General features: G+C 51.6%; 1 protein-coding gene across 7 annotated transcripts in view; it reads right to left on the reverse strand.

Moving 5' to 3' along the window:
* Positions 1 to 12,169: 12,169 nt before the first annotated feature.
* Positions 12,170 to 17,935, reverse strand: part of FGD2 (FYVE, RhoGEF and PH domain containing 2) — a 37,889-nt gene continuing 32,123 nt past the window's right edge. For 6 of the 7 annotated variants that reach the window (XM_035728693.1, XM_035728692.1, XM_035728691.1 and 3 more), the window contains exons 12-16: positions 17,658 to 17,750; positions 16,927 to 17,058; positions 13,664 to 13,810; positions 12,961 to 13,107; positions 12,170 to 12,613 (exon numbers count right to left, since the gene is read on the reverse strand). In XM_035728693.1, the coding sequence (XP_035584586.1) occupies positions 12,398 to 12,613; positions 12,961 to 13,107; positions 13,664 to 13,810; positions 16,927 to 17,058; positions 17,658 to 17,750 (735 nt within the window). In that variant the 3' untranslated portion in view covers positions 12,170 to 12,397. The remainder of the gene's footprint in view (positions 12,614 to 12,960; positions 13,108 to 13,663; positions 13,811 to 16,926; positions 17,059 to 17,657; positions 17,751 to 17,935) is intronic. The other variant, XM_035728690.1, reaches the window with a different exon arrangement.

The following is a 17,935-nucleotide window of genomic DNA, read 5'->3' on the forward strand; positions in this document are numbered from 1 at the left end:
GGTGTCAGTAGGGCGTGGTTTCTCTTGAGGCCTCCCTCCTTGACTTGCAGTCACCTTCTTGCTATGTCCTCCATGGCCTATTCTCTGTGAGTATGCATCCCTGGTGTCCCTTCCTCTTTTTGTAAGTTCTATGGGATTGGGACTCCCTCTTACGACCTCATTTAACTTTAATTACCTCTTTTAGAGGCCCTGCCTCCAAATATAGTCACATGGGGGGGTTAGGGTTTCAACATACGAATTTGAGGTGGGGAGGGACACAATTCAGTCCATAATAGTATTCCTACTAACTTGCTGAGTGATCCTGGGACTGTCATATATTCTTTCTGTGCCACTGTTTCCTCGTGTGTTTAACAGAGACAGGCCACATTCCTCTTCCTCACTGGATTGTCATGACATTAAATTACATGTGAAGGGATTCAGAGGATATAGTTATTAACATGTAAGATATTTGTAATTCTGGGTCTCATCATTCTGAGCTTGCCTAACACGAGAGACCCTTTGCAGACTCATGTAGTAACCGCATCAGGGTAAAGGGCTATATGAGTTATCTGTTGCTGTGTAACACACCATCCCCAAATGTAATGACTTAAAACAATGATCTGTTATTTCTTGCGGGCCTGTGAGTTGGCTGAGTGATTCCTCTGCTGGTCTTATTCATGTCGCTGCAGTCTGCTGACGGCTCGGCTCACTTGGGCGGTGGAGAACAGCCGGGATGTCTAGCCCTTCTCTCTGTCGGGTCTTTCATGATGGGTTTCACGTGGTGATAGAAACACTGTGAAAGAAAGGGGCACCAGAGTGGCTCAGCTGGTTAAGCGTCTGCCTTTGGCTCAGATCATGATCTCAGGGTCCTGGGATCGAGCTAGGTGATGGGCTTCCTGCTCAGTGGGGAGCCTGCTTCTCCCTCTCCCTCTGTGTGTGAGCTTGCACACTCTCCCTCTTAAATAAATAAATCTTAAAAAAGAAAAAGAAAGAAAGAGAGAAAGGAAAGAAAGAAAGAAAGAAAGAAAGAAAGAAAGAAAGAAAGAAAGAAAGAAAGAAAGAAAGAAAGAAAGAAAAAGAGAGAGAGAAAAAGAAAGAAGGGAAGGGAAGGGAAGGGAAGGGAAAGGAAAGGAAAGGAAAAAGGAAAGAAAGAAACATTCCAAAAGAGAGAAAGCAGAACCCCTGCCTCAGAGGTTGTACAACATCAGCGCTACCACATCCTATTGGTCAAAGCAAAGTCGCAAGGCCAACCCTGACTCAAGGGGAGGTGAAGTGGATTCCACCTGTGACAGCGGAAGCGGCATAGTCACATTGCAAAGGGGCATGCGCACAGGGGTGGGGCTAATTTCTGTTGGGGGCCATTATTGTAACGATGCTCCACTAGGTCCATCCGCGGGGGTCGATATGCTGCACACGTGCATCCAGACACCAGTGAACTTTGACCTGGCTCTTGACAACTACCAGGTGACTGCCAGCTCGTTCCTAACTCCATTCTCAGCCAGTCCAGCTCTGAAGCTCTGCCCGTTGGCTGTGTCTTGGTTTGGGGCCCTGTTCATGCTCTTTGGCCTTGCTGATGCATCTGAAGACTTTGATTTGGATTATCTTTTAGACTTCCCGCTCCTGACTGCGCCCTACTTTGCTTCCTGGAACTCTCAGCCCAGCCCAGCCCAGCCCAGTCCCCTCAGTTGCCCTCTGGCACGGCCGACCTGCCCTCCCCTGGGGAAGTTCATACACCACCAGTGGATTCTCTTGACCAATTTCACAGGAAAACTGCTTGATGCATCTGAAAGTACAAAATATTTCTTTTCCCTTTTATTCACCCCAAACTAATAAGCTCCAGCAATTTAGGCCTTTGAGATATTCCAGTTTACCTTCCAAATTTTAGTCACTTTTTATTTTTTTTTTGGTCTCTCACTGAGCCACCCCGGAGTCTCTAAAATGATTCTAGTGTCTTAAGATGTATTGTTAAGTAAAAAAACAAAACAAAACAAAACACAAGGTGCACAACAATTGCATAGTTATTTTTGTATAAAAAGGAGAGAATACACGTACAAGATAACATAATATAACAACATAACTTTGTGCGTTTGTGTGTGGGTGCACCTCTTTTCTTTGGAAGTATCTGTAAGAAACCAGTAATATTGACTCTTTGGAGAAAAAAACTCGTGTCTGACAGCAGAATGGGAGGGAGGTTTTTCAGCTTATCCTTTGTCCCTTTTGAATTTTGTACCAAAAATAAATTAATTCTGTGGGAGCATGTATTGCCTGAGGTGGGGGGCATGAGGCAGATATCCGGGGTGCTGGAAATGTCCTGGGTCTTGGTCTGAGTGGTGGTGATGTGGGTGAGCAAACGTGGAAAGTCATCCATCTGTACACTTAAGATCTGTGCACTTTCCTTTAAGTTATATTTCCAATAGAGTGATAACTTTTCATGAAAAAATATTAAATATATTTTTTAAATAAATTTTAAAAAGACAAATCAAGTCAGACCAGGATTTATTGCCTTGTTCCATAAAAGTAGATGTATTTCTGAAAAGTTTCCTTATTCCAGTTTTCTAGAAAATGAAGCATAATTTCTGATTGGTTCCTACTATAATGTCTAAGATGTATTCATGGATTTAATTCCAGTGCTGGTCTGGATCCAAGCATTAGAAGCCTGCTAGGGTGGGGCGCCTGGGTGGCTCAGTTGGTTAAGCATCTGTCTTCGGCTCAATTCATGATCTTGGAGTCCTGGGAATGAGCCCTGCTTTGGGCTCCCTGCTCAGCTCCCTGCTTCTCCCTCTACACCTCCCCCTGCTCATGCTCTCTCTCTCAAATAAATAAATAAATAAATAAAGTCTTTAAAAAAAAGAAGGCTGCTAGGGCGAACCCTCCACCCTCTGAGTCTGTGCTCAGTAGTGGGAGAAGGGGACAGGTGGTGAGTCTTCCTGAAAAGCTTTGGAAATAGGAGCCCAGCGGAGAAGAGAGGAAGAGAAGTCACACTTCCCGAGCGCCTCCATATCTGGGAAGGAGCCTAACTGGGTGCCACACACACTGGCACAACTGAGGCAGAGAAGTCTTCTGAGAGGCAAGAGAAAATGAAAATTGGAAAACAGAACTATATGCTAATCATCCACTCATGTACTCAGCATTTTACTGCCCTTTACAGCATTTTGAAGCCCTTTTACGCCCACTATATACTTTGACCCCGAAACAAGCCTATGAATGGTTGGGGCACGTGTTGGTCATCCCATTTTATGAATGAGGAAGGAAGCTGGGGCCTCTAGACTGAAGTCACAAGGGGGTGACAGAACCAGGACCCAACACCATGTTTTTTTTTGTTTTTATTTTATTTTATTTATTTATTTTTAAAAATTTTATTTATTTATTTGACAGAAAGAGACACAGCGAGAGAGGGAACACAAGCAGGGGGAGTAAGAGAGGGAGAAGCAGGCTTCCGCTGGAGCAGGGAGCCTGAGGCAGGGTTCGATCCCAGGACCCTGGGATCATGACCTGAGCCGAAGGCAGATGCTTCACTGACTGAGCCACCCAGGTGCCCCTCAACACCGTGTTTTAAAATTCTAAGTCTGATGTGCTTATTGCTGCTTCCCAGAGAGGTCACAGAGCATCTAGGGGCAGCTCTGCTTCCCTACTGTGTGACGTGGGGCAAGGTGGCTGAATCTCTCTGTGCCTCCTTACTCTCATCTGTACCATGGAGCTGGTGTGAGGATTACATGAGCTGATACGTGGAAAGCACATAGTAAGTGCTCTTTAAAATTTAGCTCTTGGGATGCCTCGGTGGCTCAGTCCGTTAAGCTTCTGACTCTTGGTTTGGGCTCAGGTCATGATCTCAGGGCTGTGGGATCGAGCCCCGCATCAGGCTCTGCACTCAGTGAGGGGTCTGCTTCTCCCTCTCCCCTCTGCTCTCTCTCTCTCTCTCTCTCTCTCAAATAAATAAATAAATAAATAAAAATCTTTAAAAAGTCAGCTCTCATTTTTACTACCAAAGATAAAGAGGGGTATGAGGAGAATGGCAAAGATGAGAAATAAGAGAAATGTGGTGAGAAGAGTGTGAGAAGAAAACTCAGAGGCAGCAGCATGTCCGTGCTCGGCTCAGGCAGTGAGAGCGGGAAGCTGGCGGCCAGGCAGAGGCCAGGGTCAGGCCAGGAGCACCAGGAGGAAGGCGTCTTCACCCCCACCTTGGCCTTCAACCTGCAGAGGCTCGCTGTTTGCATAGGCCCAAGGCCAGCTGGCAGGCGGCCCAGGACAGAGCACAAGGCCAGGCCGGGGAGAAAACAGACGACCGAGCATCTGGGCCACCCTGAGGGTTGTAAGCTCAAGGCATGGACAAGTGGCTTCACTCGGTCTTCTCTGGACGCCAGCCTGGGTGTCCAGCGGTAAAAACGAGTTGTCCATTCGTTTTTTAAGATTTTATTTATTTATTTGACGGAGAGAGAGCACATGCAGGGGGAGCAGCAGAGGGAGAAGGAGAAGCAGGCTCCCGCTGAGCAGAGAGCCTGACGCGAGGCTCCATCCCAGGACCCCGGGATCATGACCTGAGCCGAAGGCAGACGCTTCACTGACTGAGCCACCCAGGCGCCCCCGAGTTGTTCATTTTTAAGAGGGGCTGATTTGCTGATTTCCATGGTGTGAATGCACCCACCATGACCAGTTTCAAAAAGAAGCAGGGTCCAGGGGTCCAGCCATGGGGGAGAGGCAGGCAGCAGTAAGGAAAAGGCCAAGGCATGAGGCCACACGCAGAGTTAGGGGCCCCTCGTTCTGGTCCCTGAGAAAGTCCACAGAAGTGCCACATGACCCCGCACACGCCATTTCACCTCTTTGACCTCCAGTCACCTCAACGGAAGAAAAACAGCACCTGCCATGTTGGTGGCCTGACGGAGCTAGTGTGAATCCAGGCCAGAGGGTATTTTTTGAGCACTTGCCATGTGCCGAGTTCTGGGATACAGAGACGAATAAAAGAGGGTCAGTGGTAGGGAAGGGCAGGCGTGAAGGTTCTAGGACCAAATCTGTGTGGCCATGGCAATGATTCATAAGGACAGTGACTGCCTTGCTGCATCTGGGCCACACCATTCATCTAACAGTCCCCAGAACTTGACTGAGGACGGACTCCGTATGGGCCAGAGGCTGGGAAACATGGTGTGAACGAGAAGCAAAATCCCTGCCCTCCAGGAACTTCCATTTTTATTTTTATTTTTATTTATTTTTCTAAAAGATTTTATTTATTTATTTGACAGAGCGAGAGCACAAGCAGGGGGAGCACCAGGCTCCCCGCTGAGCAGGGAGCCTGATGTGGGGCTCGATCCCAGGACCCTGGGATCATGACCTGAGCCGAAGGCAGTCACTTAACCAAATGAGCCACCCAGGGGCCCCCAGGAACTTACATTTTTAGTGGTGGAGATAGATGCTAGTCTTACTGCAAACCAGATCAAGCCGTATAATGGCGTTGTGATTAAGGGAGTGGAGCAGTGGCAAGAGACAAAGTGGCAAGGTGCTCTAGGTAAGGCAGGTGGACAGGGAGCCGTCCTGTGAGGCAGGCACCTGAGTGAAGTTGGGGGGTGTGGCATGCAGATATCGGGGGGAAGAGTTTCCTGGTGGGTGGTGGGAGGGAGACATCAGATGGACTTCAAATCGTGATGCCTCTGGAGGGCTGGGACCGGGACCCTGGACAGGGGGGTGGTGGAGGTGGGGGGTCAAATTGAGAAGAACTCTTCTGTTTGGAGTAGGACAACCAGGGACAAGTACAGGAACCCCCCACCCCACCCCCCCTCCAGAGAGAAGGTGGTGGCTCCGACCAGAGTGGTGGTGTGACATGTGAGGAGGGGCTCCGTTTAGAATATGAAGGTAGAAGCAACCAGACTTGCTGTAACAAAACTTTGCAGGTACTTAGCTACATAAAGAACAAGGCTTGTGGGGCGCCTGGGTGGCTCAGTCGTTAAGCGTCTGCCTTCGGCTCAGGTCATGGTCCCACGGTCCTGGGATCGAGCCCCGCATCGGGCTCCCTGCTCCACGGGAAGCCTGCTTCTCCCTCTCCCACTCCCCCTGCTTGTGTTCCCTCTCTCGCTGTGTCTCTCTCTGTCAAATAACTAAATAAAACCTTAAAAAAAAAAAAAAAAAGAACAAGGCTTGTAACAACTCCCAGCTATTGAGCTCCTCCTGTGAGCCAGGAGTGTCCCTGCTTTCTCTCCTTTGGTTTTCACACCAAATCTGCAAGAGGGCATTGCTCAGTCTAGTTACCATAAACAAATAGAAGCTCAGAGAGGTTGAGTGATGTGCCCGAGGTCCCACAGCAAGCCCACAACAGAGCTGGCATTTGAGCCTTTCAGACCCTCATGGGTACCCTTCCCATCATACCAGCTGCTCCTGGGACTTTGGAAGGATTAGGATCCTACCTGGCACGTAGTAGGTGCTTAAATGATTATGAGTTTGCAAAACGTTTACTATTAATGGCTCTTATTATTATTTTTTTTACATTCATAAACTCACCCCCGGCTTTATTGAGGTATAATTGACAAATAAAAATTATATAGATGAAAGGTGTATAACATGGGGCGCCTGGCTGGCTCAGTTGGTGGAGCATGTGACTCTTGATCTCGGGGTCGTGAGTTCAAGCTCCACGTTGAGCAAAGAGCTTACTTAAAAAAAAAAAAAGGTGTAAAACATGATATTTTTCATATATTCATAAACTTTAAAAAGATTGTGAGCAATACCCCCACCCCAGAATGGCTAAAATTAAAAACAAACAAAACCCTGACTGTGCCAAATGCTGGGAAGGGTGTGAGCAAGGGGGGCCCTCATTACTGGTGATGGGAATGCAAAAAGGTACAGCCCGCCCTGGAAGACAGGCTGGCCGGTTCTGAGAAAGTTAATCATATGCTTACCATGTGGCCCAGTGATCCAATTTTATTTTTATTTTAATTTTTTAAAAGATTTTATGTATTTATTTGAGAGACAGAGTGAACATGAGGAGGAGGGAGGGGCAGAGGGAGAAGCAGACTCCCTGCCGAGCAGGTTGCAACATTGGTTTCCCTCCCAGAACCCTGGGATCATGACCTGAGCCAAACGCAGACACTTAACCGACTGAGCCACCCAGGCGCCCGCAGTGATCCCATTGTAGATATTTACCCCAGAGAAATGAAAATGTGTGCTCACACAAACACCTGAGCATGAATGTGTGTGGCTCCTAGCAGCGTCTTTCCTAATTGCTGGAATAACTGGAAATAACCCAAACGTCCTGCAGCTGGTAAATGGGTAAACAAACTGTGAGGGGAGTACGAGTTAGCAACGAGAAAGAACGCACCACTGATTCATGCAGCAGCAGGAATGAGTCTCAAATACATGGTTCTGAAAAGAAGCCAGACCCAAAAGGCTACGTACCGTATGGTCCCGTCTATGTGCCATTCCGAAAAAGACAGAACAGTGGTTGCCAGGGACTGGGGGTGAGGGGAAGGGGTGGATCCAAAGGGGCAGCACGGGGAAACTTCTGGGGCTTGGAGCTGTTCTGTGTTCTCACTGTGGTGGTGGTTACATGACTGTACTTTTGTCAAAACTCATAAAACTATACGATGAAGGGTGGATTTTACTATATGTAAATAACACCTCAATAAACCTAACTCATTTAGCACCACAGGAAGGACACTTCCCACACCCCCACTCGGCCTAACCCCCCTCCACCCCCATCCCTTAGGGACCAGAGCCAGAGCTCACAGGCTCAAGAACTGGTCCTGCCTTTTCAGAGTGGGCTGTCTATCGGAATCACCAGCAAGCTCAAAAATTCTGATGCCACAGCCACAGCCAAACTCAGGGTTCTTATTTGGGCTTGGGGTGCAGCCTGGGCATTGGGAGTATTATTGAAAGCTTCCCAAGTGATGTTAATGACCTAGACACTGAGCTCCCTTAGACCAGGAACTATGATTTTTTTTCAACTTTATATCCCCAGGTCCTCCATAAATAGGTGCATTGTGGCTCACGTGGGAAAGAGCTGATGGCCCTGAATGCCTGTAGTAATCACGTGTGGGCTGAGGGATGGCCATGTATTCATTCAGTTGACACCCCAGTCCCTAGAGAGGTAGGACCATGCTTATCCCTCTTTGATGGGTGGGGAAAGCCCCATACAGAGTAGCGAAGTTTTGTCCAAGACCACATCGCCAGTCAGTGGCGGAGCTGTGCGGCGGCCCGGACCCATGAGCCTCTGGGAGATACTGCCCCCTCGGGCCAGCTGGGGCCAGACTGTAGTGTCCGACGGGCCCGGCTCTGAATCTGAATTCATTCCTGACTTACAGGCTGGGTGACTGGGGACAAGTTATTTAGCCTTGCTCAGCTTCACCTTCCTCATCTGTAAAATGTGGTTGCTTGAAATGATGTCAAAAGGCAGTTACGGAATGAAATGAGATGATGGGAGCAAGTGCTCCCTGCATAATGAAATACTCTTTAACACTGATGAATATGGCAAGAAATGAATGATCGAGGGGCGCCTGGGTCCCCCTGGCCCTTCAGAGATGCCCCCACCCTGGCATCTGCTGGCCCCCCTCCTCCCTCTGAACTCTCCCTCCAGGGTGGGGGTACATGGGCACCAGAGCTGCCAGACACCTAAGGCAGCCTCCAGCTTTTTAGGGGGACCTTTCGTAAAAGAAATCCAAAGCCCTTAGAGTCTTTGCTGCCTGACAGCCAGAGCCTGGGAAGCACAGTGTCAGTGAGCGAGTGAGTCCAGGGTGAGGAGTTGCCAGGAGAGATCGGGGCTCCCCTGGGTCCCACTGGGCTATTTGAGCTCCCAGGAGAAGATCCTCGAGGATGGCACCCTCTCCGTGTCCTTGGCTTTCTGGTGGGACCCCGAGTTCTGCCAAGTGCAGGCCCTCCCCTATGTTTCCATGTCTCCATACTCATTCTTGGACTAACAAGTGACCGCATTCCCACTGAGTGTTTCCAGGTAGCGTTTCCCTGTGGCCGCTGGGGCTTGCAGCCTCTGGACTCTGGCACCGATGCCTTAGCGACCCTGCTCAGTAACAGGTCGGGCCCCTGGAGAAGGAGGACAGAGCAGGTGAGTCTTCCTTTGTTCCTTCCTTTATTTTCCCCTTAACATGGGAAAGCAGCTTTGTTCTTGGGATTATAGAAGTAATATATGCTATTGAAAAAAAAATTCAGACACCACAGAAGCATCTAAAGAAGAAAGCAAACCAACCCCTCCTAAAGTATGTTGGGTAGCCCCTTAGATGGTGCAGATATAAACTATCTTCATCTAAGCAGGACCAGAATGTTCCACCACACAGTGGCTTGGAAGGCTGCCCCTTCTACCCCGTGTTATGTGACCACAAACAAGTTACTCAACTAGCAGTGCCTCGGTTTCCTCATCTGTCGAATGAGGATCTGAATATAGTATCTACTTCTAATGTTATCAGGAATCAAATGAAATAATCTCCTCTAGGGCCTTAGTACAGTGCTTGGCACACAGTGAGTACTTAGACGTGTTAGCTCCTGGGGCGCCTGGGTGGCTTAGTCGGTAAAGCGTCTGCCTTCGGCTCAGGTCATGGTCCGGGGGTCCTAGATAGAGCCCTGTGGCGGATTCTGTGTTCAGCAGGGAGTCTGCTTGTCCCTCTCCCTGCCCCTCCCCTCCCGCTCGTGTTCTCACTCTCTCTCTCAAATAAATAAAATCTAAAAAAAAAAAAAAAGTGTTAGCTCCTTCTGCTGTTATTCCTCACTTAACACCTCATGGCTGTCTTCCTACAGCACATTAAGATTTAAGCCTTCTCGTCCAACAGCCGTGCGGTGTCCCCCTGCGTGAGTCCCTCTGGATGGGTGTCAGTTTATGGGCCTAGGTCTCCTCCCCCGACCTCACCCCTAGTTTAGTGATTATCGGATGTCTTCTCCTCTTATCTCCTTCCTGACCACTCTGCTCCAGCCACACTGACCTCTTCATGGTTCTTTGCCTGTGCCAGGTAGGCTTCTACCTCAGGACCTTTGCACTTGCTGTCCCCTCCTCCCAGAATGCTCTTCCCTCCGATATCTGTGTGGCTCCCTTTCTTACTTTCCTTAAGGTTATTTTTCAAACATCAATTTCTCAGTGAGGGCTTCCTTAGTTTTCCTTTAAACGCGCACACACACACACACACACACACACACACACACACACACACACACCATTCTCCTGTTTCCTTTCTTGTTCTTTTCTTCCACTAGGGTGATCAACTATTCTGGTTTGCCTGGAACTGAGGGGTTTCCTGGGACCTGAGAACTTTCTGTGCTTTTTTAAAGTTTTGTTTAAGTGATCTTTACACCCAACATGGGGCTTGAACTCACGACCCCGAGATCAAGAGTTGGATGCTCCCCCAACTGAGCCAGCAAAGCGCCCCTGAGAAGTCTCAGTTTTAAAACTAGGAAAGTCTGGGATGATTTGTCACTCTATTTAAGCACTTATCACATCTGATAGGCTCTACATTTTACGTATTTATTTTGTTATCTAAGAATATAAACTCCATGAAGGCAGACATTTTTGTCTGTCTTATTCACTGCTATCTCCCCAGTATGGGCACTGCATTTGGCTCCTATCAAGATGCTCAACAAATATTTGTTCAGTGAAAGAATGAACTCATGGCCAGCCTGGTTCCAGAGAGATTGTGCCAATGAGGTTTTCTTGGGCTTTTTAAAATACCTTACAGCAGGGTGCCTGGGTGGCTCAGTTGGTTAAGCCACTGCCTTCGGCTCAGGTCATGATCCTGGAGTCCTGGGATCGAGTCGCATTGGGCTCCTTGCTCAGCAGGGAGTCTGCTTCTCCCTCTGACCCTCTTGGATCTCGTGTGCTCTCTCTCTATAAATGAATAAAATCTTTAAAAAAATTAAATAAAATACCCTACGGCAGGGAGGTAGCGTCAGGTTGGGTGCAGGCAAATTGCTGGGCCAGAAATGGGGCAGAGATCTATGGCTTGCCCATTTTGCCTTTTTTTTTTTTAAGATTTATTTATTTATTTGAGAGACAGAGAGCGCGTGGGGAGGGGCAGAGGGAAAGAGAAATGTTAGCGGACCCTTCCCTGAGCTCAGAGCCTGACGTGGGGTGGATCCCACGACCCTGAGATCATGACCTGAGCCGAACGCCTAACCGACTGCGCCGCCCAGAGGCCCTCCCCGCCCCTCCGTTTTGCCTTCTTTAAGGGCAGAGCCCAGCTGTGGCTCGCTGGCCTGACGGAAGGGGCTCAGCGCGTCAGGGCCCACACCGGGGCCACTGCCACCCCCTAGTGGTCCCTTTTGGAAAAGCAGCTTCACCCCCAAGCCTTGGGCCAAACGAGTTCCTGTGCTCTCCTCCTCCTCTCACCTTTTCCCTCTTTGCCACTCTCCTCCCCTCTGCTTGCCTGGTGGAAAGAGCTTTGACGCGGCTCTGGCACCCACCAGCCGTAGGACCTCGAGCTAAACCTCTTTGGGACTCAGTGTCCTCATCTGGAAAATGGGGATTATAACTCTTGAGGGTGAAATGAGATAATTCATGTGACACACCCAGCACGGTGCCTGGCCCAGTAGATGTTTATTATTTATTATTCTAATTATTATCATGTCTGGCTCTTGACAGGTGCTCAACCATTGCTAGTTTGCTCGCTTTCTTCATCTGGGTAGCCCAAGGTGAGACTCAGGATGATACTCCTAAAGCATTCCCGTGCCTCCCTCATCCCAGACCCATGAAATCGGAAATCTTTGTAATGGATATGGGCATTGGTATTTTTTTAATTTTTAGTTTGTTTTTATTTATCTTTTTTTAAAAGATTTTTTTTTTTAATTTATCTGAGACAGAGAGAGAGCATGCACGAGTCGGGGGGAGGGGCAGAGGCAGAGGGAGACACAGACTCCCCACTGAGCAGGGAGCACAACATGGGGCTGGATCCCAGGACCCGGGATCATGACCCGAGCCGAAGGCAGACACTTAACCGACTGAGCCACCCAGGTGCCCCTTCATCGTTTTTTTTTAAGTTCCCCAGGTGATGCTAATGTGTACAGCCCAGGCGGAGAACCATACTGGTGACCAACAGTCCTGGGTTATCTGGGACTTTCCAGGTATTAGCACTGTAAGTCCTACACGCCAAGAACCCCTCAGCCCTGGGCAAACAGGGATGCTTAGTCACCCCCTCCCCCAAGGAACAGACCCACGTTTTCTGAATCCCAGATCAAGACACACAGTCTGGGCGCCAATGACTGGAAATCGGTTGCTTGCTTGTTTTTTTCTATTCATTTATTCTATTTTATTTTTTTAAGTAATCTCTACACCCAGTGCTCAAACTTATGACCCGGAGATCAAGAGTTGCGCGCTCTACAGACTGAGCTGGCCAAGTGCCCCTGGAAATCGGTTATTTGAAACCTCAGCTTAGGGTGGTGGATCACAGAGGCCGCAGGGTCAGCCCGGGCCAGGAGCCAGGCTCTGAAGGGGAGAGGGGCCGGCTGGGGGTCAGTCAGACAGGTCTTCATCACTGGGTCCCCTGGGGCTCCAGCCACTGGCCGCCCGCTCCATGGCCTTCACCCAGCGGTCCCTCAGCTCCTCGGTTTCGGCCTTGAAGGTGTAAAGCTGGCCTGACTGTTGCAGCTGGAAGACCCGGGGGTCTGCCTGGGTCCCTGCAGTCACCTGGTAGCCCAGCAGGGGGACGGACGTGTGAGCCCGCATGTCCTGGGAGCGGGGGGAGAGAGCCATGGGCCACTGTCTTTCTGGTCAGCCCCACCGCCTAGGACAGCCAGTGTGAAGGTAACAGCCACAACACAACTCCCCAAACACCCATGAAGCAGGGTGGACTGGTGGGAGGGCTTCAGGGAGGAGGAGGACTGGCTGCCCGCTGGGCAAAGCTGTTGTGACCCGGAGTCTGGGCCCAGCTCTGAAAGCCACTAACCCTCTGGTTGGAGGGAACCGCGTCCTCACTGGGTCTCAGTTTCCTCCTCTGGCATATGGGGCCAACAATATCCCCATGCCCATACATACCGCAAGACGGCCAAGGTTTGGGAGGTAGGGGGTGGCATTACCTGAGGGGCAGCATAGACGTAGAGGACCAGGGGGTCATCCCGGGGGATCACACACCAGCCCCGGGGGCCGCTCTTCCCCCACTTGTCCCCAACCAGCTGCAGGAAGCTGCACATGAGGCTCTGCTCGGACCCTGTCGCGGACACTTTCTGAGGACCAGAGGAAGAGAGAGACTGTTGGGGAACGGAGCACCCACTGTGTGACAGACACTGGACCGGGGGGCTTGACAATCGCTATTTCTAATCCTTGCAGCCTCCCCTATGGGGAGGGGTCATTTGGCTCCCCAAGCCTCAGAGAGTTCCCATCAGGGGCTTGTGGTCGGTGGCGGAGCTGTGGTTAAGCCCCAGCCAGCCCGAGCTTGGGGCAGGTGCTGGGGGTGCTTATCACCTGGGAGTGGCCCCAGGGAACAGAGCTGGGGCCTGAGAAGGGAGCGGCCTATGTGGTCTAGTGGGCAGGGGAGGCATGAGCAGGGAATGGGGATGACTGGGAAGCGGGCAGAGGTCCGCAGAAGGGCACTGCCTTGAAACCTGGGAGCTGCGTTCAGCTGCAATGTGCAGGGGTCTTCCCCCACCTCCCTGGGACCGCGGGCAGAGAGAAGGATGGGGCATGTGGCCGCGGCTGACTCACTGCTCAGCCCCGGGGACAGGGCAAGCACGTGGTGGGTGCCCGCACACATTTGCTGGGGGGGGCGCCCTCGGCCCTCACCTCCAGGATGCCCCGTCTCTTGTCTTCCTTGTCCTCGGGGAGCACGCTTCCAGTGAGGAAGGTGTAGCAGTGGAAGCAGACGCGGCTGGGCCTGTTGTCATTGTACTGGAGCTCAGCCCGGTAGTCAGAGCACCTGGCGCACACCACCTGGGGGAGGACGGGCAGGAGGGGCTTGGGGCCTCAGGTGAGGCAGGGGAGGGCCGCATTGGTGCCTTGGCCCTGGGAGGTGGGGGCATGAGAGCACCCAGGGACAGGAGGAAGACAAAGCAAACTTCAGGAGAGGAATGGACGCAGACACAGGTGGTGCCCCGTGCCGGCAGAGGCCCAGCCTGGAGGCCATGGCTTTGGGGGAGAGCTCAGACTGCACTCCCCCCAGCTGGGGGCTCAAGAGCTGGCCCCCCCGTAGGTGCCCCTCGATTCCCCTTTTATGAGGGTGGCTATTAATCCCAGGGGCTTCCCTGCACACACCCCTGCATCTAATTCACTTCTCCAAGCTCTCTCTCCCCTCTGCCATCTCCCCTGATCGTCCCAGACTCCCCACCAGGTGGGCAGCGCTGGCTCGTTCATCCTCACCCGACAGCAAGGGGGCAGTGACCTGCCGAGGGCCACTCCACTCACAGGCAGCAGCCAGCCCTCCCCGAACAGGACAGGTATTTAAAGTTCCACGGTTTAGCTTTAAGATTCATGCAAATTTTGCATTCCACTCAGTGCTAGAGTCAAGCGTGTTCTAATATAAAACTGAAGGGCTGGTTGTTTTTGCCAGGAAGGCCTGTCATGTGCATTCGGTGGAATGCCTCCCCGCCCCCCCAACCCCCGCCAGGGTGGAGAAAGCCCCCAGGCAGGCCAACGTGGATCTTGCTGCCGAGGCCAGGAGAAAGAGGCATGGCAAGACTCGGAGGAGAGAAGCACGAGGGCTGCAGGATAGAACTTCCAGGGAGACCGGGGTGTCACCGAGAGCCCCGGATGTAGGGTTGGAAACAAGGGGCCAGACACAGAGACCAGGGGGCTCATCTGGGTGCCCAGCACAGCACATGGCCTGGGAGGGACCCACGGGAGAAGGCCTGGCCTGCCCCACCCTCACCAGGATTCCCGTCTGGCAGGTGGGGAGACAGAAACTGGGCACCCAAACCACTGAAAAGATGACTCACAGAGCACAAAGGTATGCACAGGCATGAGAAACCCCGAAATTGGGCCAGGGATCGCTCATAGAGCCCCACACAGGGGGCTTCAACTACCTTGGGAATATTTTATTTTGTTGAGATTTACATTTATTTTTTTATATTGCTGGTGTATTTATTTTCTCCTCCACCAGCTCTTTAGTTTGAAAAATTTCAAACCTACGGACAAGTTGGAAGAATAATACAATGATACCGGCCCCACCAAACTCACTGATTGTTAACATTTTTGCCACATTTGCTTTATCTCTCTCTACATATACATATATGTATTTTTTTCTGAATCATCTGAGTATAAATTACAGTCGTCATGACACCTCACCCTCAAATAAATTGCTGGTGTCTCCTAAGAACAAGGGCATTTTCTTGCCTATTCATTATGTCATGATCACACTTGGGAAATTTAACATCGATATAGGATTACTGCTTGTGATCAAATTTTCCCCAAATTTCCCAATAAGAGCCTCTGTGGCTGGTTTTGTTTTTCCCATCCATGATTCATTCAATCAAGGATCATACATTTCATTTAGTTGTCAGAATGTTATATTTCTTCCCTGTACCTTGAAGGTAGGTACATGGATATTGTTATTCTTTGTGCCTCTTTGTATTTCTTAACTATTTTAAATAATTTTTTAGGAACTACTTATCAAATTGCAAATGTGAATTGACTCAACCCTTATTTACAGACATGAATCACCAAGAACAGTAGCTAATCCCCAGAACATTTCTATTTGGCTCTGATAGAACTCATCGCTTCCGTCTGAACACAGGTGTGTTCCCAGTCCTTGAAATTTACTCTATGCCCCAACTGCCATGTAATACATTTTGGGGACACCTCCCTGACCAGCCCCAACCTGCCTGGCTGGTCTCCTGTCTCCTGGAGGTCATTAAAGACTGAGGTCGTAAAGGGCTTCTCTGTTTGCTGAGTAAACGGAGGGGGTTGTCAGGTCAACAGAGAACAGTTCAAGTACAGCAGGTGCTTAAAAAGCCAAGCAAGATCTGCCTCTCATAACCGGGCCTGAGCTGGAAGGAGGAGGGGACAGGTTCCTTCCTCAATCAGCTGGTGCTGCTCCTCTGAGTGAGCCCCGCCTGAACTGTTGAGGAAGGGAAGGAGGAGCTCACTACCACCCTGGAGGCAGGTATTATAATCCCCACCGCCCAGGTGAGGAAACCGAGGCACAGCTAGCCACAGCACTGAGCAGGGGCTGGAGGGCCGAGGACTTCCCCGGAGAGGAGGGGCCTGTTAGCCAAGGTCGCTCAAGAAGACAGGAGGACAGGCTTGGGGCTGGTGGGGTGGTGGGTGCCAGGCCTGAGGGGCGCTGAGAGGTGGGCACGCCCCACCTAGAGTGGGAGACTGTCTCCTAGTGCTGGGTCTGGGGCTCTCAGGAAACGGTGGTAAGAGCAGATGAACGTGTAGGGCCAGCTTTGGGGAGTGTCTCGAGGACCTCGTCTAACGCCTGCAAGCCTCATTTCCCCACGTGCAGAACGGGGATCACAGAAGCCCTTGCGTCACAGGGGGCCACCCTGAGGTCCACACAAGGCCCCCCACGTACCTGGGCCAGAGTCAGCACCCAGCGCCTCTCGGTGGCATGGGTTCAAGCCAGCAGAGTTGGCGGGGAGGCCTGAGTGGCCAGGAGCCGGGAAGGTGGAGGCAGGGGGGGGGACAGGTGAGGCAGAAGAGGGACAGGTGAGGCAGCGGGGGACAGGTGAGGCAGAGGAGGGACAGGTGAGGCAGCGGGGGACAGGTGAGGCAGCGGGGGACAGGTGAGGCAGAAGGGGGACAGGTGAGGCAGAAGGGGGACAGGTGAGGCAGAGGAGGGACAGGTGAGGCAGAGGGGAGACAGGTGAGGCGGGGAGGCAGGTGAGGCAGAAGGGGACAGGTGAGGCAGAGGATGGATAGATGAGGCAGAAGGGGGACAGATGAGGCAGAGGATGGATAGATGAGGCAGAAGGGGGACAGGTGAGGCAGAAGGGGGACAGGTGAGGCAGAGGAGGGACAGGTGAGGCAGAGGGGGGACAGGTGAGGCAGAAGGGGGACAGGTGAGGCAGAGGAGGGACAGGTAATCAGGTGCTGCCGGGACTACTCACGTAACCGCAGGCTCGGCAGTGGTGGCGGCGGCGCGTCAGGGCATTGAAGGGCTCCTGGCAGCGCATGCACATGGTCACCATCTTGTCCCGGACCCACTGCGGTGCCCGGAGGCCCAGCTCCTCGGACTGCAGCTGTCAGGCGGTAGGGTGGGCGTTTCAGGACCCCCTTCTGGCCACGCCCCAAGGCCCTGGGGCCCTCTGTCCACCTACTGGTGGCAGGGGTCACGTGTGCTGTGCATTCCAGGGGCTCCCATACGAACTCACAAAGACTATAACGGTGGGTCAGGTACTATGTGAGGAAGCTGAGCCCAGAGAGGTCGAGGGACTCAGCAAAGACACCCAGCAAGCCAGAGTTCGGAGCTCAGAGTGGAAATTGAGTCCCAGACACTCTCCCTCTCCCACCCCACCCGCCTCCCACCTTCCCTTGGTCTTAACATTTCTTGGGCACTTTCAACCCAAACCTGCCCGCCCCACAGTCCAAGCCACCTAGACGGGAAATCCTTCCTAGGGAGGGTTGCATATAGAGGCCACCAAAGGACATTTTTGCTAATGGGAGAACCTTTGGCACTGAACCTCTTATGTGGGGGTGGGTGGGCTTTCTCGGGTCCCTTTAAGTCAGTTCTGGAGGGTGACATTTCCCTGCCCTCCAGGCTAGGCTGGGCAGAGCAAAGAGAGGGCATAAGCTTGTGTGAGGCTGGTGGCTCAGCGAGGGATGTAAAGTCTTCATTTACTTCCTGCTCCTGGGTGTCTCCCTCAGGGCCCTGGACCGCAGCCTTGAAGGTTTCATTCCGCTTCTCGATTTGGTCAATGGCCGCTTGGCAGGACTAAGGGGGCACGGGAAGTGGTTAGGGGGAGGCAGGGAAGGTTCGCTCATCTGTCCATCCACTCACACTGTCAACAGACATTGCTGGAAGCCTACTGGGCGCCAGTTGCTGGATTCTAAACACACTGTGGCTGACTCAGGGGAGGAGAAATTGTTAGCCCCAGACTATAGATGTGAAAACTGAGG

Source organism: Zalophus californianus, chromosome 7, assembly GCF_009762305.2.
Source record: "Zalophus californianus isolate mZalCal1 chromosome 7, mZalCal1.pri.v2, whole genome shotgun sequence".
In the NCBI taxonomy this organism is placed as follows: Eukaryota; Metazoa; Chordata; class Mammalia; order Carnivora; family Otariidae; genus Zalophus; species Zalophus californianus.